General features: G+C 41.2%; 1 protein-coding gene and 1 long non-coding RNA gene across 4 annotated transcripts in view; both read right to left on the minus strand.

Moving 5' to 3' along the window:
- cdkal1 (CDKAL1 threonylcarbamoyladenosine tRNA methylthiotransferase) overlaps positions 1-24,223 on the minus strand; it is a 541,736-nt gene that overhangs the window by 430,622 nt on the left and 86,891 nt on the right. For all 3 annotated transcript variants that reach the window (XM_089117457.1, XM_089117458.1, XM_089117459.1), the window contains one exon: positions 1,466-1,550. In XM_089117457.1, coding sequence (XP_088973583.1) covers positions 1,466-1,550 — 85 coding nt within the window. The remainder of the gene's footprint in view (positions 1-1,465; positions 1,551-24,223) is intronic.
- On the minus strand, positions 4,389-10,159 carry LOC148976931 (uncharacterized). The gene is made up of 2 exons (XR_016145671.1): positions 10,060-10,159; positions 4,389-5,346 (listed from the first exon to the last, which is right to left on the minus strand). It is a non-coding gene; the product is annotated as an uncharacterized LOC148976931 (long non-coding RNA).

The raw sequence follows: 24,223 nt of genomic DNA on the forward strand, positions 1-24,223 counted from the left end.
TGTATTTCCCAAGATTTTCCAGTATGGCGCCGCCCATACCCCCCATAAACAGCCTCAAACCCGTTCTTAAGGGAGTCTATGGGTGACGTCACAGACGCTTTGTCCATATTTTTTTACAGTCTATGACTGCCACTGGGAAATATATATATATATATATATATTTTTTTTTTTTTTTTTGCAGTACTGCTTCTTAATCTGATGTTGTTTTAATATGTTGCACATGTGTGCTTGTGTTCACAACGTCCACATCTGTTCTTTTGTGAATCTGTCATGATTTGCATGGCTACTCCTTTCACAGTGTTTTTGTTCTGTCTTTGTAAATGATGTGTGTTTACTTAGTGGTAACACTTGTGTTTGCCTCCAAGCCCACAGATGCCATTATGTGCCTTCCTTTGTGGGGGGAGGGGATTGAATTGGGAAGCCTTTGTACTAATTCAATATGTAAATGAAATGCAACAACCCAGCAAGCACTGCGCTCAGAGCCACAACAGTGGGCGCAAGAGGCCCGGCACCGCAGCCAGACGCAAAGCTCAATGCAGCTGTAATTGCATTAGCATTATAGCAATGGCTCTCTCAAATCCTTTTTTTTTTTTTCCTAGAAAACTGTGTGGTTTTGAAAAGACCCCATTCTTCCCTGACTAATTTCAATAATATTTGCATATTCATTACAAGTAAGATGACTAAGAGCTTTCGGTTTTATGTATTTCTGAAGAGATTGCGAAGACAATGGCAGAAATCATTTGGCACTGATGATTGTGAAATGTGAAAATGTTACATTTGGGGATTTGATAGCTACTTCCTGATGATTAGGTCCCCTTTAAAAAAATGTATTTTTATTTTGAAGGGTTTTCAGCTGCATCTCAATTCCTACAGGAGGTTGTGTGTGTGTGTGCGCGTGTGTGTGTGTGTGTGTGTGTGTGAGAGAGAGTGTGTGTGTGTGTGTGTGTGTGTGTGCGTGTGTGAGAGAGTGTGTGAGTGTACTAGTGAGATGACAGGAACATTAGTGAAGCTGCTTTGGAACAATCTGTATTCCATAAAATGCTATGGATATAAATGAGACTTGACACACATACACAATAGTAAAACAGACCATTTAAAAAATTCACTAAACTACTGCTCTACACTTGTCTAGGTAGACAGCACACTAAATCCTGAAGCATGTTGATTTTTTGTATATGGTGTTCTATATCGCAATGTCACATGAAGGGCTAAATTAATCAATGGCATCTGTAATGATGAGGGGTGTCCATCCACAGAACACCACAAATGATTTATATGCAAGTTACACTAATTACGTAAACTATGCATTAAAAAGTAAATATTAAAAGGTATAGGGTAGGCACTTCGTAGAGGCTAGCAAAAGCAAGGTAGCTTTGAGAGCATGAGATCACATGTTAATTTTCCAGACCCTAAAGTAAATACACATAAAACCTTAATGCAGTTACTGTGAGTTGCAGAAACTTACTTTATGGAGTTCCTGAAGTGATCTTCTGCAGGGTTTTTGACTGTGCAACTGTTCAGTAACCACAGATCAGCATCAGATGGATTCTCTGGAGAAAGAAAGACAGTTACAGATTAACAAGTTACACAAGAAGATTCCCGCCACAATGATATGTCAAAATTATTCAAACAGCTGTAATGCAATGAGACATTGTCAGATTAACAGCTGCCTATGATTAAGATGCTGTTTCTAAAATCACAGTAAATGATCTAGGTGGTAGAAAAACTTCACTACATTCACTACATTTCACTACATTCAAATGACCTCAATCCTTTTTTCAAGATACTTTATTTAAAATGTGAAACGTAAAGCAAACTATGACTTTAGACTGGTATTGTGTATAGTTCAATCTTTCTTTCTTAAAAGGTGGGGTAGACATTTTCTACAAAAAACTTTTCTCCAAATTTGTTTAAACTGTCTATATATACCAATACATAATTAAAATCCAAGTACTCTGAAAAAGAAAGTATACAAATCGAGTGTCTGTAGTCCTCTCAGTGCTGCAATAAACCCAGCTCATTATTTCATTCACTCCCACCCCCTCCCGTCTGGGATTCTTACAAAGCCACGCCCCCAAAACACATGAACGAGCGCTGCTGACCGTACGCATTTACCAGCGCCGCTGAGAGGAGCAGTGCATATAGTGGCATCATGTCAGAATCACATGTAATAAAATGCCTAACTTTATCACTATTAATACAAACAACTAGCATGGCTGTTAGTACTCACTATCAAGCTAACATATCGATACTGGTAATGGTAAAGTTTAAAATATATTGAGTTTGATTCGGTAACGAGCTAGTAATATAAAAACTAAAAACAGCTAAACTAAAAACAGGTTGCATGATGCACGTTTTCCCATTACCATCAGTTACACTGTGATGAGAGTGAATTTCATGTAAGATTTTACATGTAAGAGCTTCCACAAAAGCACTGTTGGTGCAGCCCTTGGTTGTCAGTTCCGCCACGGCTGGAAAGCACAGTTGATATTGACTCTCGTCTGACTTCTTGCTTTATCCAAAGACTTTTTCATCATAGCATTTTCAAATACTGTCTTCTTTTTTTGTCTGGTTTTTAGGCTTGGGCGGTATTACGGTAATATCGTATACCGCGGGATCTAAAAATAGCAACGGTATCATTTTCAATATCGTCATACCGTCAGAAAAAAAAAACAATGCACTTAAATAGGAGACAAGGAATTCTTGTCTCCTATATAAGTGCAATGTTTTAAATACAATTTATTTAATGGCTAAAATGCTTATATCTGGTTCTCATGACGTGACAGTGTGGTGACGAGAGAGTGGGGGAGAGAGGGCAAAGATTGCAAGTTGCGCACCGAGTGACTTGGTCTAGAAGAAGAACACGACTTCTGCAGTTTGGCAGGGATGGGCATTTCAAGCAAAAATAATATTTAAAGATTGCCTGGTATTATTCGATTATTATTTGAAAATTGCGCCCCACCACCACATGCGCCACATGCATGTTGTCTACAGCGGGACAGACCGTGTGACGCTTAAATATAAGCTAGGTTTGAAAAAAAAAACGTATTCCTTTCATATTTTTTAATAATATGATGTTTTTCTATGTATGTTGATTTTATGAAAAGGGAACTTCATGAGATGACTAAGATAAGATCATAAAATGCGCAATATCGAAAAACATTTGGAATGGGTCAGTCAGACATGATTATGACCACGTATTACGTTTTGTTTTGTAGAAATCCTTTCTTTAAAACGAATCTCGTTTTGAATAAATTGCATCTTCATTTTATTTATTTTTTTCATCAACGAATTGCCTGGATTAATTAATAATAAGCAAATATAGTGATCAGGACACGCGCCAGCGCGTGACTGGAGCGCGACTCATACATGAACTGAACCTCGCATATAAGAAACAAGATCTGAGAAGTGTATATATATAGTAAGCTTGAAATGTCTTCTTTAACAATCTAAAAGAAATTGGCTGCTCTCTGCTTATGTTTAGGCTAATTCATATGAAGTGTGCATTACTCTTTATTTGCGTTCACTACCGTGAAGATGTGAGTTTGCATGCAATCTTTATCTTTGCAGCAATTGACATAGAAAACACGTTGGGTCAGTCAGACATGATTATGGCCACTTATTACGTTTTGTTTTGTACAAAGCCTTTCTTTAAAACGAATTTCGTTTTAAATAAATTGCATCTTTATTTATTTTTTTTTTTCATCAACGAATTGCCTGGATTAGGCTAATAAATAAAAAGCAAAGATAGTAATCAGGACACGCGCCGACGCGTGACTGGAGCGCGATTCATACATGAACTGAAACTCGGCATATAAGATACATGTCTTAATGATCTGAGAAGTGTATATATATGTAAGCTTGAAATGTCTATACTTTTAAACAAAACAATTACAAGCTAAAAGAAATGGGCTGCTCTCCGCTATAGGCTTATTCATATTAAGTGTGCATTAGGCTACTCTTTGTTCGTGTTTTCATACCATGAAGATGCCAGTTTGCGTCGTCAATGCAATCTTTATCTTTGCAGCAACTGTCATAGAAAACACTAGTTTATTAATAAATAATTTTATCTCGGCTCCACTCGGCTTGCGTCGAGAGCTCGTGGCGCGTGATCTTCAGAAATGCGCTCCCCTCTCTAGAGGAAATATCACCACTCTGCTCACATTCTCTGGTGTGAGACAATGTGTATCTCCTGTTTTCTAATAGTTGATTGACAGCTTTTAGATGCATTATTGGAACCGACACTCTCTGGTTGAACGTGTCATCATGTGTGATGCCGTCTGAGCCTTATCTCGTAATTTTTAATTAGTCACGCGGTAATACCGTATACCACGGTAAAATAGGGAGGAGGTTTGACGGTATGAAAATTTGGATACCGCCCATGCCTACTGGTTTTCCTTCGCTGACTTTATATGCAGATAACTGGGAATTTTGACTAGGGCCGGGCAAAAAAAGATTTTCGATTAATGTTTTTTTTTTTTTTTTTTTTTTTTTAATGTGGTCGATTCAAAATCGAATCTCAACGGCCACGAATCGATTTTTTCCATATTCAGGGCTCGCGGTGCTGCTTCTTCTCTCTCAACACAAGGCAAATGTCAAGCGCTGCAGGCGTCAATAGCCTACACACTCGCGTTTAGGAGTATGGCGTTCTGATAGGCTCTTTAATATAACCTTGCAACATGCACTCATCTCAATGAACGTCTCACTCAACGTCTTATTTTTTTTTTTATTCTGCCATTTATTTCTATTCAACTTAAGACGCAGACGTGATGCAGACGTCACACAGGCGTCACACAGGTATGGCGTTCCGATAGGCTCTTTAATATAACTTTGCAACATGCACTCGTCTCAATGAACGTCTCACTCAACGTCTGTTATTTATTTCTATTCAACTTAAGACGCAGACGTGACGCTGATGTGACGCTGACGTCACGCAATTTACACGTGGCAGTGAGGCGAGTGTATCGCTCGTTCTGATCGGCTCTTTAATATGACTTTGCAACATGCACTCGCCTCAATGAACGTGACACTTGCGTCTGTCTTATAACGTCACGTCTGCGTCTGTGATAGGACTTGGGTTCATGTTTTTCTATCCTAATGGGGACTTCAACCAGACTGAATAAAAAAAATCTTGATTAAATAGTGGTCCACACACAAACCCCTGGTCTAATCTGCATTAAACCACGTAAACGTTCTTTTAATGATTTTCTATGGGAGTAAAATGCTTAATAACGTGCAATTAAACGAGTTGCGTTCATATTTATTTATTACTTTATTGTTTTATTACTTTATTTATTACTTTATTTACCATAATGATTTATAAATGCATGCAAAATTATCTGTGTACTTGATTGTGGTATGGGGGGCGTGGTTCAGCGCTGTCTGCAGCGGGAGAGCGGGGGAGGAGTCGAGCGGGAAGTAAGCGGGTCAAGTGCAAATGATAAACACCTGTCTGTGATTGCAGTGATTGGCGTTGGGAGAGTATATAAGCGGCTCAGTGAGACGCTTCTTTTGAGAGAGTCTGGAGCTTGTGTGCAGAGACCGGGAGCTGGAAAGCTGTGAACAGAGGAACTGTCCGAAACCCAAGGAAGCTGTGGATCAGCGGGAACGAGTCTGTGATATTATTTTGTTGATGTTACGTGGAAGCGCGCAGTCGCTGTGAAAAGAGTATTTTTATTTGATCTGTCTGAATAAAGCACACAAGCTCCAGTATTTGCCGACCCCTTTGCCTTCTTCCATCACATCGTCTGAACCTTACCACACTGGTGCCGAACCCCGGGATGGAAGAAGCAGCCGCCACCAGGAATCCTCTGTCTTCGCCATTTGCGGAGATCATCCAGGGGCTCGCGGGCTTGCATCAGCAACACCAGGCAGCCCTGTTGAAGATGGAGGAGCAGCAGGAACGACGCTTCGACGCGCTCCTCCAGGAACAACGGGAGGCCCGCGAGCAGTTCCGGAGCTGGGTGGACCAGGGGGTCCGCTCCCCGCCCGCGGCCCCAGCCCTCCACAAGATGGGGCCGCTCGACGATCCGGAGGCCTTCCTGGACCTCTTTGAGAGGACGGCCGGGGCGGGGAAGTGGCCGGAAACTGACTGGCCGCTGCGCCTCATTCCACTACTGTCCCCGCTCCCAGGTCTCGAGGTGGATTTCCCCCGCGACCAGCACCCCGCTGGAGGTCCGGCCCGAGCACGGAGGCGCCCCGTGCTCCACCTCGGGGAGGATCCCTGCCTGGGAGCGTTCCGGCGTCCGCTGGCCCCGCGCTCTCCCAACGCCAATCCCTTGACCCGCTTCCCGCCGCCGGAGTGGCGGGGAGGCCTGGGCCGGCCTGTTGGCGTTGTGGGGACCCGGGGCACTTTATCGACAGGTGTCCATTGATGGAGGTGGACACCTTCATTCGGGTCCCCTATGCGCCACAGGCTGCCCCCGATCAGACTGGGCTGTATCAGATACCCGTGAGTATTAAGGGGGTTACGTGTCAAGCTTTGGTGGATTCAGGTTGTAACCAGACCTCCATCCACCAAAGCTTGATTCAGCCAGGGGCATTGGATAAGAGCCGCGAGGTTATGGTGCGGTGTGTGCACGGCGAGGTGATGGGGTATCCCGTCGTGCCAGTCATCATCCGATTTAGGGGACAAAAACATAGTGTGGAGGTGGCAGTTAATCCGCACCTCCGGCACCCGCTGATTTTGGGTACCAATTGGCCGGGGTTTCAATCGTTATTGGCTTGTTTGTGTGCGGGTGCTCCTGGGAAAAAACAACGGCACCGGGGGGGGGCGACTGTTCAGGCCGGCGAAGCTGTTCCGGGACCATCGGCGGCTGATCCAGAGGAACGGAACGGGGCCGAGATACCCATCTTTTCGGTCCGTGATGATTTTCCTCTGGAACAGTCCCGAGATGATACGCTAAAAAACGCGTTTGAACGGGTCCAGGTCATCGACGGGCAGCCGGTGCGGCCCGATCAGCCGCTCACGTACCCATATTTTGCCATGATTAAAGATAGGTTGTATCGGGTGACTCAGGACATCCAGACAAAGCAAGATACAACCCAGTTGTTAGTACCTAAAAGCCGTCGGGAAATGCTTTTCCAGGCGGCTCATTCTAATCCGATGGCTGGACACCTCGGGCAGACAGCCACGTTAAATCGTTTAATGGCCCGATTCTTTTGGCCGGGCATTCATGAGAATGTGCGCAGGTGGTGCGCGTCTTGTCATGAATGTCAGTTAGTGAACCCTCCGGCCCATAGTAAAGCACCATTGTGCCCCCTGCCGTTAGTCGAGGTCCCCTTCGAGCGAATTGGCATGGACCTCATCGGGCCATTAGAGCGATCAGCACGGGGGCATCGCTTTGCATTAGTCCTGGTGGATTATGCCACGCGATACCCTGAAGCAGTCCCACTACGCAATATTTCGGCTAAAAGCGTTGCGAGTGCGCTGTTTCAATTAATCTCCCGGGTGGGAATCCCAAAAGAGATTCTCACCGATCAGGGCACGGCGTTTATGTCACGTACGATACGCGAACTATATGAATTATTGGGCATTAAATCGATTCGCACCAGCGTCTATCACCCACAAACCGACGGTCTGGTAGAACGATTTAATCGCACGTTAAAATCCATGATTCGTAAGTTCGTGCGGGAAGACGCCAAAAATTGGGACAAGTGGTTGGAACCCCTCTTGTTCGCTGTACGGGAGGTCCCCCAAGCCTCCACGGGGTTTTCCCCCTTTGAGCTTCTCTATGGACGCCAGCCCCGCGGGGTTTTGGATGTCCTTAGGGAGGCTTGGGAGGACGGACCTTCTAATAGCAAAAACGAAATTCAGTATGTCCTGGACCTGCGAACAAAACTCCACACTTTGGGGCGGCTCTCTATGGAGAATTTGTTACAGGCTCAGGACAGACAAAGTCGGCTGTACAATAGGGGGGCTAAGCTACGTAAATTTGCACCGGGAGATAAAGTGCTCGTATTACTTCCCACATCCAGCTCGAAATTACTCGCCAAGTGGCAAGGACCGTTTGTGGTTACACGGCGAGTTAATGATCTTAACTATGAAATCATTCGTTCAGATAGGGGGGGAGCACATCAGACATACCACCTCAACCTCCTTAAAAAATGGAATGAGGTGGAGTCAGCGATGCTGGCGACGGTGGTGAGTGGGGAGGAGGATCTCGGGCCAGAGGCGAATGTAAAAGTGCAATCCCGCCCTCTGGCCGCTTGTGGGGACCACCTCTCACCGTCCCAGATCACTGACGTCCAACAGCTACAAGCGGAATTCGCAGATGTGTTCTCACCCCTCCCTGGCCGAACGAATCTCATACAGCACCACGTTGAGACGGAGCCGGGCGTGGTGGTTCGCAGCCGGCCATATAGATTACCTGAACATAAGAAAAAGGTAGTTCAGGATGAATTAGCGGCGATGCTGGATATGGGGGTAATAGAGGAATCCAACAGTGACTGGGCAAGCCCGATAGTTTTAGTGCCTAAAACCGACGGCACCGTCCGGTTCTGTGTGGATTACCGCAAGGTGAATGCTGTATCGAAGTTCGATGCATATCCAATGCCCAGGGTTGACGAGTTACTCGATCGGCTAGGCACGGCTCGGTTTTATTCGACACTGGATTTAACGAAGGGATATTGGCAGATCCCCTTATCTCCAATGTCCAAAGAAAAGACTGCTTTCACGACGCCGTTCGGATTACACCAATTTGTCACCCTTCCGTTCGGTTTGTTCGGGGCACCCGCCACCTTCCAGCGCTTGATGGACCGGATTCTACGGCCGCATGCTGCATATGCTGCGGCGTACTTGGATGACATTATCATCTATAGTAACGATTGGCCGCGGCATGTGCAGCATTTGCGAGCGGTTCTCAAGTCGCTGAGGAGGGCGGGGCTCACGGCCAACCCGAAGAAGTGTGCGATTGGGCGCGTGGAGGTCAGGTATCTGGGCTTCCACTTGGGACACGGACAGGTGCGTCCCCAAATTGACAAGACCGCCGCGATTGCGACCTGTCCGAGACCCAAGACCAAAAAGGAGGTTAGACAGTTCCTGGGGCTGGCAGGATATTATAGGAGATTTGTGCCTGATTATTCGGACCTTGCTAGCCCGCTGACTGATCTAACTAAAAAGGGGGCGCCAGATACCGTCCAGTGGACGGAGCAATGCCAGCAGGCTTTTACCCAGATAAAGGCAGCTCTGTGTGGCGGCCCGCTCTTACAGGCTCCTAACTTTGCTCTTCCCTTTTCTCTGCAGACAGACGCGTCGGACAGAGGACTGGGGGCGGTCTTGGCCCAGGAGATGGAGGGTGAGGAACGGCCGGTGCTGTACATCAGTCGCAAGCTCTCCAAGAGAGAGACGATGTACAGCACCATTGAGAAAGAGGCGTTGGCCATCAAGTGGGCTGTCCTCACCCTCCGCTATTATCTCCTGGGTCGGGAGTTCACCCTGTGTACGGACCACGCTCCCCTGCAATGGCTCCACCGCATGAAAGATGTCAACGCGCGGATCACTCGTTGGTATCTAGCTTTACAACCATTCAAATTCAGAGTGATCCACAGGCCGGGTGCACAGATGGCTGTGGCTGACTTTCTCTCCCGGAGGGGGGGGGGGGAGGCTGCAGGCCGGACGGCTCCCCGGCCTGAGACGGGCGGTGGGGGTATGTGGTATGGGGGGCGTGGTTCAGCGCTGTCTGCAGCGGGAGAGCGGGGGAGGAGTCGAGCGGGAAGTAAGCGGGTCAAGTGCAAATGATAAACACCTGTCTGTGATTGCAGTGATTGGCGTTGGGAGAGTATATAAGCGGCTCAGTGAGACGCTTCTTTTGAGAGAGTCTGGAGCTTGTGTGCAGAGACCGGGAGCTGGAAAGCTGTGAACAGAGGAACTGTCCGAAACCCAAGGAAGCTGTGGATCAGCGGGAACGAGTCTGTGATATTATTTTGTTGATGTTACGTGGAAGCGCGCAGTCGCTGTGAAAAGAGTATTTTTATTTGATCTGTCTGAATAAAGCACACAAGCTCCAGTATTTGCCGACCCCTTTGCCTTCTTCCATCACATCGTCTGAACCTTACCACATTGATAAATGTTGCAGATATTACAAAAGAATGCCTTTCAACTTGTTTGTAAACTTCAGAATTAAATAAATGAGCAGCCATTTCTAATAAAAAAAGAGTCTCCAAGTAGCCATTAAATAAGCACATTTAGTTTCATATTTGTTATGTTTTTTTTTTCCATCTTATGAAAATAGATAGGCAATATATATCGAGAGAGACGTGGGTCGACAGAGATGATTTTGACCACTTCAGTAAGTTTTGTTTAGAAGAAAGGCTTTATTTAAAGTAAATTTCGTTTTGTATAGCCTAAATTGTATTTATTTTAATACATTTTTCATCAACCAATTGCCTGGATTTAATAAATAAAGCAAATATAACAGAGAGCCATAAGCATGGAGTTGCACACGGCCGCGGTAACTCGTTAACTGAAGCACATCTCGTCATAAATTAAACGAAACTATGAGAAATAGGCCTAGCCTAAAGAGTAATCTATTTATTTTAGTTTTGAACTGTTTCGTTTAAAGAAAGTTCAAGCTTTCTAAAGCCTGAAATGTCTTTAAATGAAACAATTCAATAAAAATACATTTCAAGCGTTATAGAAACAATTCAATATTAAAATAAAAGTTATAGTCTTTATGTCGTTGTTTTGTTTTGAGTTTATGCTCAATATATAAAGGAATTAATAGAGATGGACAAAAATTTTTTCATGTTTCTATTCCCCACCAGTGGGGCGCGCCCCACACTTTGAGAAACGCTGCATGGTTTAACAGTATATATTTGAACATATACAGAATTATAAGGTGTTAGTACAATATATTGCATATTACATAAGACATTTTCATATATTTAAACATTTGAGACAATATATTTACTAATATATAATGTATGTAATATTCAGTGAAGTTATGCGTCGATATGAGTACCTACGACGGATTTCCGTAAATATCAGGGTCACCCTGTCCTTATATGTCTTAGATTACCCTTTTCATTATTTTAAAATAAATGCCGTAAATATGCTTACATTTCTCAAATAGGCTATACATGATGAAATAACATCTTGTTCTTTGGGAAAATTGACAAGAAACAATGTCAAACAAAAGTTTTAATAAGATAATGTGTGTGAATTAATATTTAGGCTACTATTTGAAAAAAAATATATGTATAAGCAAGGTAAAAACACTTAATTTATAAACAAACATAATTGAAGAGCAGTAGGCCTATGCATTCCTTATGAGCTATTTGGTACACCCCACCCTCCCAGCAGACGCAGACGTCACGTTCGGCAGGCGCAGACGAGACGTTCGGCAGACGAACGAGTGATGTGGCAGACGCAGACGAGGCGTTCGGCAGACTCAGACGTCACGTTCGGCAGACGCAGACATCACGTTCATTGAGACGAGTGCATGTTGCAAAGTTATATTAAAGAGCCTATCGGAACGCCATACACAGGCGTCACACCGGCGTCACACAGGCGTCACACAGGCGTCACGCAAATCACGCGTGGCAGTGAAGTGTCAGGTCCCGACGTCACGCGTCATTCACGTGTGGCAGTGAAGTTATTTTATTGTTACACGCAGGGTGCGATTTGTGAAAAAAAACAGAGGGGGGGGATGTTTTGAAAAAAAATATATATTCATAAAAAATAAATCATGAGAACATGAACTTCATCACTGCATTTGCACTGCAGGAAAAAAAAATCTTAACACATTAAGTATCCTAACGCAATATTTTTACTCTAATAGCTTCCCACACATTTGAACTGTGATCATGCAACGAAAAACATGCAATAATTAAATCAATAGATTAATAGGGTAGGCAAATTTACATCAGCCTCTCCTGAACCACGGATTGATTGCAAAGTTAAACCGTCATAGAAACAGTTTTACTGCTGCTGTTAAGTGAAAGTAATAATGTTAATGTTACATCGCGATGCTGAGATACAGCAAAATGATAGAAAAGACAGATGCCTCATTCGCGCTGCAGAACCACTAGACGCGCGCAAACGCGTCTTTACATCGATTTAACATTGAAATCACTCGCGCCAGACGTTCAAGAGTGAGTGAAACACCGTGTGTATAACTTCGGCCATTCTCAGTGACTGGGACACTAGCTCTGCTTGTCATCATAGAAACAGATAATCAGATTGTGATGTTTATTCTGAATGCTGCCTTCCTTTCTACACACAGCTCCACAGCCCAGTGCGGACATGCAACCGTCTCGCAAGTGTTGATAGGCGTGAGGTGTAACCAATCAGATAGCGCCGTGGGCGGGACATTGAGCAAGTCTGCAGACTCGTGCAGAGTGACAGCTATATGAGTCAGCCAAAGTAGCGCATTTAAAAATAAAATGGACTTTAATCAAACCACGGATCCATGATAAGTTTTCTGATCCGTTTCACCACTAGTTTAGTAGCACTGATCACTTTGAGGGGGGGATAAATTTATCCCCACCGGGGATAAAAATAATTAAGCAGAGGCAGGGACACACTGACCAGAAAGGGGGAAATCCCACGCATCCCCCCGGCAAATCACACCCTGGTTACACGTATTTAACACGCTATCCACAGTACAGCACGGCTCAGTGAAGCGAGTGTATCGCACGTTCTAATCGGTTCTTTAATATGACTTTGCAACATGCACTCGTCTCAAAGAACGTGACACTTGCATTTACAAAAGAATGCCATTCAACTTGTTTGCAAACTTCAGAATTAAATGAATGTGCAGCCATTTTAAATAAAGAGTCTGCAAGCCTATACTATATGTGTTGCAGCCATTAAATTAGCACATTTAGGTTCATATTTGTTATAATGTTATTTTTTTCCATCTGTGATTATGAAAATGGATACGCAATACTATATCGAGAGACTTGGGTCGACAAAGATGATTTTGACCACTTCATTAAGTTGTTTAGAAGAAAGGCTTTATTTAAAGTAAATTTCGTTTTGTATAGCCTAAATTGTATTCATTTTAATCAATTTTTCATCAACCAATTGTCTGGATTTAATAAATAAAGCAAATATAAAAGACAGCCATAAGCATGGAGTTAAGCACGGCTGTGGTAACTCGTGAACTAAAGCACACCTCGTCATAAATGAAACGAAACTATGAGAAATAGCCTAAAGAGTAGTCTGTTTATTTTAGTTGTGAACTGTTTTGTTTAAAGACATTTCAAGCTTTCTAAAGCCTGAAATTAAACAAAACAATTCAATAAAAATACATTTCAAGCGTTCTATAGAAACAATTCAATATTAAAATAAAATGTATAGTCTTCATGTCGTTGTTTTGTTTTGAGTTAATGCTCAATATATAAAGGAATTAATAGAGATGGGCAAAAAAAAAAAAAAAACCCATTTCTCCCGTTTGTCGCACCCCAATTGTCATGTTTCTATTCCCCACCAGTGGGGCGCGCCCCACACTTTGAGAAACGCTGCATGGTTTAACAGTATATTTGAAAATATACAGAATTATAGTCAAGTCAAGTCACATTTATTTATATAGCGCTTTTCACAATACAGATCGTATCAAAGCAGCTTCACAGTGATAACATGAAAGTAGTACAACACAGACCAATAATATTGTTGAAAATTAAATATTAACCAGGGGCTCGTTCTTCGTACGTCGCTAACTCAGTTAGCTGGATTTGATTGTTGGCGATATGCCATGATCTTGGATCGTTTGGTGCTTCGAAGCTCATCCTGGACTTGCTGTCATAGCAACAGGTCCATCAGCTTGAACCTGCTCGTGAGCAGGCTTATTTCATGTAAACAGGATTTGATCGCGACTGATACGGGAAGTCCTTTAGCGCAGCGCGATAGTGTAGTAGCCTAATTTCTGAGATTTTTTTTTTCTCGTGAAACTATCGTCGTGAGGGTGTCGTTTAAATACAAACCCAATTCCATAAAAGTTGGGACACTGTACAAATTGTGAATAAAAACAGAATGCAATGATGTGGAAGTTTCAAATTTCAATATTATATTTAGAATACAACATAGATGACATATCAAATGTTGAAAGTGAGACATTTTGAATTGCCATGCCAAATATTGGCTCCTTTTGGAAAAAAAAAGTTGGGACAGGTAGCAATAAGAGGCCAGAAAAGTTAAATGTACATATAAGGAACAGCTGGAGGACCAATTTGCAACTTATTAGGTCAATTGGCAACATGATTGGGTATAAAAAGAGCCTCTCAGAGTGGCAGTGTCTCTCAGAAGGCAGTGTCTTATCATCATCAACAGTGCATAATATCATCCAAAGATTCAGAGAATCTGGAACAATCTCTGTGCATAAGGGTCAAAGCCGGAAAACCATACTGAATGCCCGTGATCTTCGGGCCCTTAGACGGCACTGCATCACACGCAGGAATGCTACTGTAATGGAAATCGCAACATGGGCTCAAGAATACTTCCAGAAAACATTGTCAGTGAACACAATCCACCGTGCCATTCACCATTGCCGGCTAAAGCTCTATAGGTCAAAAAAGAAGCCATATCTAAACGGGAACCAGAAGCGCAGGCGTTTTCTCTGGGCCAAGGCTCATTTAAAGTGGACTCTAGCAAAGTGGAAAACTGTTCTGTGGTCAGACGAATCAAAATTTGAAGTTCTTTTTGGAAAACTGGGACGCCATGTCATCCGGGCTAAAGAGGACAAGGACAACCCAAGTTGTTATCAGCGCTCAGTTCAGAAGCCTGCATCTCTGATGGTATTGGGGTTGCATGAGTGCGTGTGGCATGGGCAGCTTACACATCTGGAAAGGCACCATCAATGCTGAAAGGTATATCCAAGTTCTAGAACAACATATGCTCCCATCCAGACATCGTCTCTTTCAGGGAAGACCTTGTATTTTCCAACAAGACAATGCCAAACCACATACTGCATCAATTACAACATCATGGCTGCGTAGAAGAAGGATCCGGGTACTGAAATGGCCAGCCTGCAGTCCAGATCTTTCACCCATAGAAAACATTTGGCGCATCATAAAGAGGAAGATGCAACAAAGAAGACCTAAGACAGTTGAGCAGCTAGAAGCCTTTATTAGACAAGAATGGGACAACATTCCTATTCCTAAACTTGAGCAACTTGTCTCCTCAGTCCCCAGACGTTTGCAGACTGTTATTAAAAGAAGAGGGGATGCCACACAGTGGTAAAAATGGCCTTGTCCCAACTTTGAGATGTGTTGATGCCATGAAATTTAAAATCAACTTATTTTTCCCTTAAAATTATGTATTTTCTTAGTTTAAACATTTGATATGTCATGTTCTATTCTAAATATAATATTGAAATTTGAAACTTCCACACCATTGCATTCTGTTTTTATTCACAATTTGTACAGTGTCCCAACTTTTATGGAATTGGGTTTGTACATTATTATTTTGTTGGAAATGCACATTAATGTTCGATTCGATGTCGGGCTTCAACAACAGCACAAAATGTTTGCATTGCCCTAAAATTATTTGCGAGTGGCTTCCTTTACACTATTGGAGATGCGGAGAACTTGATAAGCTTTCAGTCGTGACTCGTGCCATTCACAAAGTTTACCTAGGGCTCTTAGTTTTTTTTTTTTTTTTTTTTTTGCCAACTTAGGGTATATTATAATTTTTAATGAAGATAATGCAATCATGACCACCATGTCGATTATGACTTACAGTCCCTTAGGCTTAACTTACGTGATTGGTGCCATACACGAGACTGCACAAATGTTCCCATTAAGGCCTCAATGAAGGGATTTTGTGAGCAAAAAGGGGGCTTATGTAAATGTGTGAGATGCCAAATTACTATTCCATTTTTTAATATTCCAGATTAGTAATATTATATCACTTTTTTTAAAGGCAGTTGACTGAGTAAAATCTCTTAGATGGTGTGTGTGTGTGACCATGTTCCATTTCACAAATCAGTGTGAAAGCAAAATGGCCAGGATCTGTGCATGACTCAAGAATTTTAAGAGATTCACATTTATGAACATTATTTGAACGTGGTAAGGAAAATTATAAATATCAAACTCACAGTACACTTATGCTGAGAACTGCATTTTTCCGTTATACAGGTGACTACAACAGGATCCTGCATGGAGACAGGTGTTTTATGACCCCATTCCCTGATCCAAACCCCAGACCAGTTACAATGCAGCTCTAGGACAAGGCCACACAATGACATGAGCTTTGGCCAACTAAAGGGAAGATTTCAGGGTCTAAAAAGCCTGAGGGTTGCACCTGACAGGGCCTGGGACATTGCATGTGTCATATTACACAACACTGCCAACATCAGAAAAAAGAAAAAAAAAAGAAAGAAAAAAAAAAGTTTAATTTAGCCTAAAATAAAAGACAAGACAAATTTGCAAAACTCTATTTGCTTAGAGTTTTATTTCAATAGTTCTTTGTAAAGAAAAGCCAGTTATTCAGTCATCTTTTAAAAAAATATTATGCAAGGTCAGCAATAGTACTCTGTGTGAAATAGTGTATTTTACTCTGAAGTTTATTTTGAAGCAACTCTATTTCTAGTGCAATTTTTTCTTTGTCAAGTTCTATTTCTCTTCCTGATTTTTGTTTTTTCAAAATACTCTATTTTCTGTTGAAGACTCGTATAGGGAACGAATTTCACCCTGTGTCGTTTGTGTCACACATGCCGTATGCAACAAATAAAAAGGAAAAGTTGTCTCTACACTGCCCACCCCTATATCACGGCTATGTGCAGACTCTTCTGTAGGCCTTTCTGTACATATGGACTCCTGTCAGAAATAATAGGCACAAGTATAAATCAATTAAAGCCATCAATTAAATTAAAGTACTTCCTCCAAAGGACAGTCATCTGAGAAGTTTTCTTCACTCTCCAGTGCAATGTGATTGATAACTCATGGCAAAATATTTTTACATTAACATAAGTTTATCAGTTTTTACTTTCACAAGACAAAGCAATTTATCATTACTCAAGATTTAACAGTTGAAATGACTAAACCAGCCAATTTGGATTATAGGTCTACTTCATTTAATGCAGCAACAAATTATTTCACAGTATACAAAGATAATTTAAATCTCATTTCCCAGTGATGAAGGTGTTGCTGCTACTGGTCCCTGATGTGGGTCTGGAAGAGTTAAACCCAGGGATGCCCTTAGCCGGATCATGATTAGCACGATGATATCATCTTAGATGTCTCATTTGGTCTCAGATGTTTTAAGCAACGTATGAAGAACAATCCCTGATCCTCCATGAGTGCAAACAAGGGGGACACAATCACAACTATCACCTTGCCGGCCTTTGGCCTGCCCAGTTTCTCGCTGACGGGACAATGTTCTCCACAACAAAGCAAATTGCATCCCGTGTCGTATCCAAGGTCGTTTTTCGATTTCTCTGATCTAAAATACAATCTTAAACTCTGTGATTAGCCTCTATGTCACGGCTCTCAGCCTGCCCTCTGTTCATTGATTGGCCGGCTGTTTTTAGGCCGGAGGAAAACTGAGAGACATGTCGATGTCTCAGACTGAGTACAGAAGCGAACTGAAAAAGAGCGGAAGTACGAAGTCTGAAGCAGTCAGGAAACCCACATTGGACCAGTGGTTTGGAAAATGGATGGATGATTTAGTTACGGGAGCCTATCTTCTGGATAATCAGTGCTTCATGAACACTAAACATCAGGAAGCGAAACGATAACCTTACATAACCTAAAGAGAAGTGCACTCAACGGACATTTAGTGCACTCGACAGAAAAAAAAATATTTGCATAGTAAAATTTAAACCATGCCCTAAGTATAACAGGTTTATTAATTAACCAGGTTTACAAAGAGATAAGGGTCAATTCCCACCATAATTCCAACTAAGAAATGTGTCACTTTGCAGACACACGACAAGTGTGTGTTTTTTTTTTTGTTTTTGTTTTTTGTGGTTTGTTTGCCTGAGGTACGAGCAGTCAGTTTGATAAACACACACACAGCTGTTCATATGTTTTCCAGAAGTCATTTGCATGAATTTGCCTGTAGGGCAGAGCATAGATAATCACATAGGCAGTTTTTGGTAAGATCCACCTTCGGTTGAATGGACTCACTGCAACCGTCCTTATCTTAGTCACAAAAGATCTTCCACCACAAGTCAACGTCACACAAGTTTCAACATGGCAGGTTTAATAAAGATTATATTTCATTCAGCTTATCATAAAATCTCAAAATGCACAGTTCAGTCATTCACTCAGCTGATTTTGGTGTAAAGTGTTTCAGCATTGTTCTGAGTAGCAACTTTAGCCATGAAAAAACTTAAGGTGAGCTAACAAAGCACATTTAAAAAAAAAAAAAGATACACAGACAACAGCAACCTGTTTAGACATTTTACATGATAATGACCTAAAAACATGCAAAAAAAAAAAAAAAAAAAAAACTTCCAGAGAACGGATAAGATGATATTTTGTCCTGGCAAGATCCAGATCAGAGTTCAAGGATTTTGCACAGAAGAATTGACAAAAAAAGAAAACATCAGCTACTAAAAATAAAATGAAAAAAAAAAAGTGAAAAATATATATATTTTTTCTATTATGTATATATTTATGGAAAATTAGGTTAGCAAAAGCATTTTATCAATGGCCAGTGTCTCTAGGGGTGTCCTGTGGTCAATGTGACCAAGCATTAAACCAAATATGTCACACCTGTGGACCGTAGTACACAGAACAAACAAGATGGCTTCAAACTGTAAATGACTGCTTTATGGCTCAGTTGATGTTGTCAAAACAGCCAATGGCACAAAACAGCCCCACTCAATAACAGGATATCCCAGAGATCAAATCCTGATGTTCAACTGAAGAGAAAGTACAATACATAGGGCAATGTGCACATCTGGAATGACTCAACTATGGATTGTTATGATGTGTCAAAAGCAGATCAGGTGATCTGAACCATCCTCTATTTGGAGAATGAGGCTCTTCTGTGTTTGTGTCAACTGCATCACATCATGAAATAGAACATAAAGCATAAGAGACTGAAAACATTCCCCCTGCAAGCCTACTGTATCTGAGCTGCAATCCGGTCAGTGATGATGGCATCATAAGCGACCCTTTGTGACAGGAAGCAATGGCATACATTGGAGGCTAAAATTTGTTTGCGAAGAGCAGTGATTTATAATTGCTTATTCCTCCAGCTAAAAAACAAATGCATTTGAATAAGAGAAGTGAGATGAGAAAAGACTAGATGTAGTGGTTCACATGATTCTGTCTAGCCCAAACAGCATCAGAGCGACAGAGCACACTCCTGCTGCTTTGACCACAAACACATGTCAGACACACATCCTGCTTTCCCTCTAACACTGACGGGGCTGTTCAAGATTAAGATTTAAAATATCAACTGTGAGACAATTCCATAAGCACAAAGCAGCAACAGAATTTGAATATGCTAAATGTGCCAAAAGAACCAAATAAATAATGAATGTCTGTGAGACCTGAGAAAATCATCTTTCTGATCATAAGCTCATACAAATCCATTTATCCAGTCAAGTTAAAGTGATTTTACTGCATTAAAAAAGCAGTGAATATGAGTGCACTGAGGTGAATATAAGACAAATAAAGGTTACATACAGGGCCACAACCAATGAACAAAATAGTGAGTGAGGTATCAAAGCTGCAGCATGTCGTGCAACACAACTGGATATAAATTTACAAGATATGACTAATGTAATCTAATTTGTGTACATGTGACAAGACAAAACTAAACAGCCTATCGGGCACAGAAAGTGAATGTATAATACGGATTGTGAATGAATTTAATAAATGTGGTAACCTGGATTTTCTGGAAGTCTTAAAGTCCCTGTATAGTCAAAATTAAGTATGTGTTCTGAGTTTGTCACACCACAGAAAAATGTGTAATTAGCCACCCAGCCAAATTTGAATGATAAAAAAAGTCGGGATGTACATAAAATAAGCTATCAAAATCATGAAAAAATGAGCAGATTCTCTGCTCTCAAACGCTGGGGGCGTGTCCGCTGGCTGTGCTGAAACCACGCCCACTCACGGGAAAGCTGTTGACGGTGATATTAGCTGATTAGCTTTTGGAGACGGGAGGATGAAAGCTGAGGCGGGAGATCGTCGTTTCGGCCCCGTTCACCAGTAACAGCGGTTTATCAGTGAATTATCAGTGAATCCTCTTCATCAAGGTAACGTTAGGCTCTCTAAAAACCTCTTCTTGATGTGATCGTTTTTAATGGAATTTAAATGAAGATACCGATCTGTTTTGTACATGATCGCATCCAGGTAGTAGCCCATGCATGTCCGTATCGAAGGCATAGCTAGCTAGAAAACTGTAGGCTCAGCTGTAGTAACTAATAGTACTGACAGGCACTCGCGATTGAGCGGTGAATGCGAATGTGCTCGGGGAGTGTGTGTGGAGAGAGGGAGATCAGACTCTGTGCGTCATCAAATAGGGGGGTGTCCAGCAGCTCATTGGTTCCAGTGCGTCACGGAGCCCTGTTTTAGCCCCGTCCAATTAATCCGTAAAATTGCAATGGTGAAAAACTGTTTAACGGTCTAACTCCACATTTCAGTACTTCACAGTTCACAGACTTTGTAATATGTTTTAGCAATACATATGTAACATTTATAATGTGTTTAGAACTTTTTTGTAGAATTGACTTTACAGGGACTTTAAAGTAAAATAAAATAACTAAAATAAATAGTTTAAATGTCTTCATCCTTGAATTCTTTATTTTCCTTGAATAAAAATGACAATCTATGAGAACTTATGAAAAGTTATGATTACAGTCCTATTTAAATAAAAAATAAAAAAAACGATTATAAAATATGAATATTTTGAAGCTTAAATAGCATTAATGAAACACTCGATAACCAAACAAGACAAACACACAAAAGACAGCAAGTGGTCTCTCTCATACAAAACAATGTCGAACAATGCATCAAGTTTGCTCTGCTTGTATTTGAGCAGATGTATTTAACATAATTAGGTTAAAAAGGAGATTAAAAATCTAATCAACATTAAGTAAGCCACTAAAAGCATGGCGTTTTTTCATCTTATTTTCCTAATAACTATTAGAACTTCAAAAACCACATATACTGTATACTTTTAAAACTCCAAGCCCTATGGATGCAATGCATGCACTGAAATGAGTCTTCAGATATGAGACTGCAGGGTGAGGAATACACATTGATGTCACAAATAGACATTATTGGGGCGGCATCTAGCAGCAATAAAAACACCCATCACTAATAATTATATTTGTGTAGTCAGATTTTTTTTTTTTTTTTTTTTTTTAGGAGAGACGACGAACACTTTGAAGAACGTTATGAACACTTGAATATGGGGGATTTTCATCTCCTGTCAGATTTGTTGGGTTGAAAAGTGTAAAGAAATGAAATTCAGGTGGAGTCAAGGCGCCTGTCAGGGTCATGATGAGAGGCCGTCAGAGTGATGGGGGCAATGCCACACACCATACGTGTAGCTACGGGCAACAAGAAATTGTCACCATGCATGTGCACCAAACCTGAATATATTTAGAGAGAACATTGGTTACATCCATCCTGTGATTAGTGACTTCTATCAGGAGTCTTATGAAGCCAGAAGCTAAGGGACATTTTCCTGCCTGAAGATCAAATTTCTCAATCATCCAGTCTCACGCAGCCTTATGGAAGATGGTGACATTAGCAAGAACAAACTAGACCTGTAATGGGGTTAGCTGTGACATATGAACAAAGGAGAATGAATTACAGAGGTTGAGACAGATGTACACTACTTCACAGACAGAAACTCAAAGCAACAGGAGAACTACATGGAAAAACTCACAAATATCATAAATAACTTAATACATTCTGCAGAACTCTGTGTTTCTCAGAATTCAGAATTTCGTCTTTCACTTCTGGCGAGAATATAAGGCAAACACAGAGGTGTTTATGAAAAGCAGCTGCTTGCATGAAGACCATAACATGTAGAGATGTGCGGATCAGATCTAGCTCTTAAAAATGAATCATCCACCTGGGCCAAACCTATGATTTTCTATGATTTAGATATCTGCACCCGACCCCCACACTATCATCATATGATATTTTAATATATTACTCTGAAGTAGACTGCTTGTAAACAAACATTTACTTAAAGTAAAAGTTCTTCATTGGCAAATTTGCATTTGCTTAATAGCCTAAACACAGGCTTTACTACATTCAAACTTAAATTGGAATGTCACCATTTCCATCACTGCACCTTCCTGAACGCACACACACAAAAAAAATAATTAAGTTCAGCCCAAGCAAAGGCTGGATCTATAGACTAATGTATGAGTCTTGTGGCCATCATATACATACAGCGTTTCAGAGTCGTTACACACTATCACATAACCAGCACTTGATTCACTAAAACGCTCACACAGTACTTTCCATTCCTTCCTTTAGTTTTGTTTGCAATTCTCCATTTTGGATTTTCTCTCGGATCTGTTTAGGCTCCATTGCTGCTTAAACATCCGCATAGCTTAATGAGAGTCTGCAAAATTAGAGCCTGAGAAAAAAAAAAGTTTTAAACATTCTAGAGAATGTAGCTTTAAACATTTTAGAGAACGTAGCTAATATTTCCATCATTAATGATTTATCTCGTCCACCCGCGAGCCACCCACCATTACTTAAGAATGTTTTGTTTTGTTTTTATTACTTGGCCCAAACGACCCCCGGATATAACCTCGAACCAAGCAACACTGATAACAAAGTAAGTTATACAAAGTGACTTGCCTGTGTGTACACATAACCATGGGAGCTTATATGAACCCAAAGAGTGGATGGCTGATCAAAATACATCCACATAGCATATCTATCGCCAATTTAAACAGCATCCATCCCTAGACGCCAAACACACAATTGGTTAAAAAAAAGAGAGAGAGAGAGAGAGAGAGAGAGAGAGAGAGAGAGAGAGAGAGAGAGAGAGAGAGAGAGAGAGAGAGAGACTGGGTCTTACTATCACAGTAAGCAATCTGCAACCGTCTCAAACCACCGTTGACAAGCTACAAGTCACGCATAAAACAGCAGGAGAGATCTGCAACAGTCTCAACCACCGTTGACAAGCAACAAGTGACACATAAAACAGCAGGAGAAAGATGATTCAGATTTAAATACTGTCGTTGTGAACTAGAACAGCTGAACAGAGCAGTGCAGCTGAGGGTGATGTCACTCAGGTCAAGTGACTGCCTGAACAGATTCGTACGGACCAGGCCACACAAAATACACACAAAATTGCTGATTGTGTGGATTCTTATTGAAATGTTTGGCACCAGTAAAAATCCAATGAACAACAGATAATTATACTCCACCTTAAATATCTATCTTGTTTCTAGTGAGAATACTCAATCATTTATGAGTCCTGTTGATTCAAGTCACACATTTAAAGCTTTTTCAAAAGCCATAGCGTTCATTTACAGTCTCCAGTCTCACGGCATCACAGAATTCAATATTTTACAATTCAAAATAGCTGAATAATTCAATATCTGAGATTTCAGTATAGAGATAAAAGTTAGGATCATAATTTTCAGGAATTTTACAGCACAATGAGTGTATATTAGATGTACTTTTTTACATTGATTTATTACATGGAACATATGTGTTTCCATGCATTTTGTTGAGATGTCTTTTATTGTATAACCTATGTATATTCATGCTGCTTATGTATTATATTATTTTTTTTGTGTATTCTATTTATTAATATTAATCTATTCTTATTTTGTATTTGGTTCGGTTTGTTCATTATAATAGAAATTAATGGTAACCATAGTAATAACATGAAATAATAATATTAATAAATAAATAAAATAAAAAAATGGTTCCTGGAGGCACCCAAAAGGGTTACACAGGAAACCTGTTTGGTTCCTCAGAGAACCGCCCCTTTTTAAAGCCTCTAGCATAAATCAGTCACGTAGGCCAGCGTGTATAAACAAAGGTGCTGGTCCAAGATGCTTTGCCCATAAACTCAGAGCTCTGGCCTCCCACACAATAAGCAAAGGTGGACAGGTTCAGGTTCAGGTTCAGGTTTATTGATATAGACCATTTCATACACAAACAGGTAGGAGACTGATGAAAAGGATTGGCTGGGGAAAATCTGATTTGGTCCCAATTTTACAGTAACTTTGTTTGAATTTTAAGTCTTCTAAAATTACACAATCACTTTAATTTGACTATTTCTACTTGTGTTTACTTCACACTCATCATCACTGTCAATTTTTACCCAGCCGACCAA

Source organism: Pimephales promelas, chromosome 12, assembly GCF_988280905.1.
Source record: "Pimephales promelas chromosome 12, fPimPro1.hap1.1, whole genome shotgun sequence".
NCBI classification, from domain to species: domain Eukaryota; kingdom Metazoa; phylum Chordata; class Actinopteri; order Cypriniformes; family Leuciscidae; genus Pimephales; species Pimephales promelas.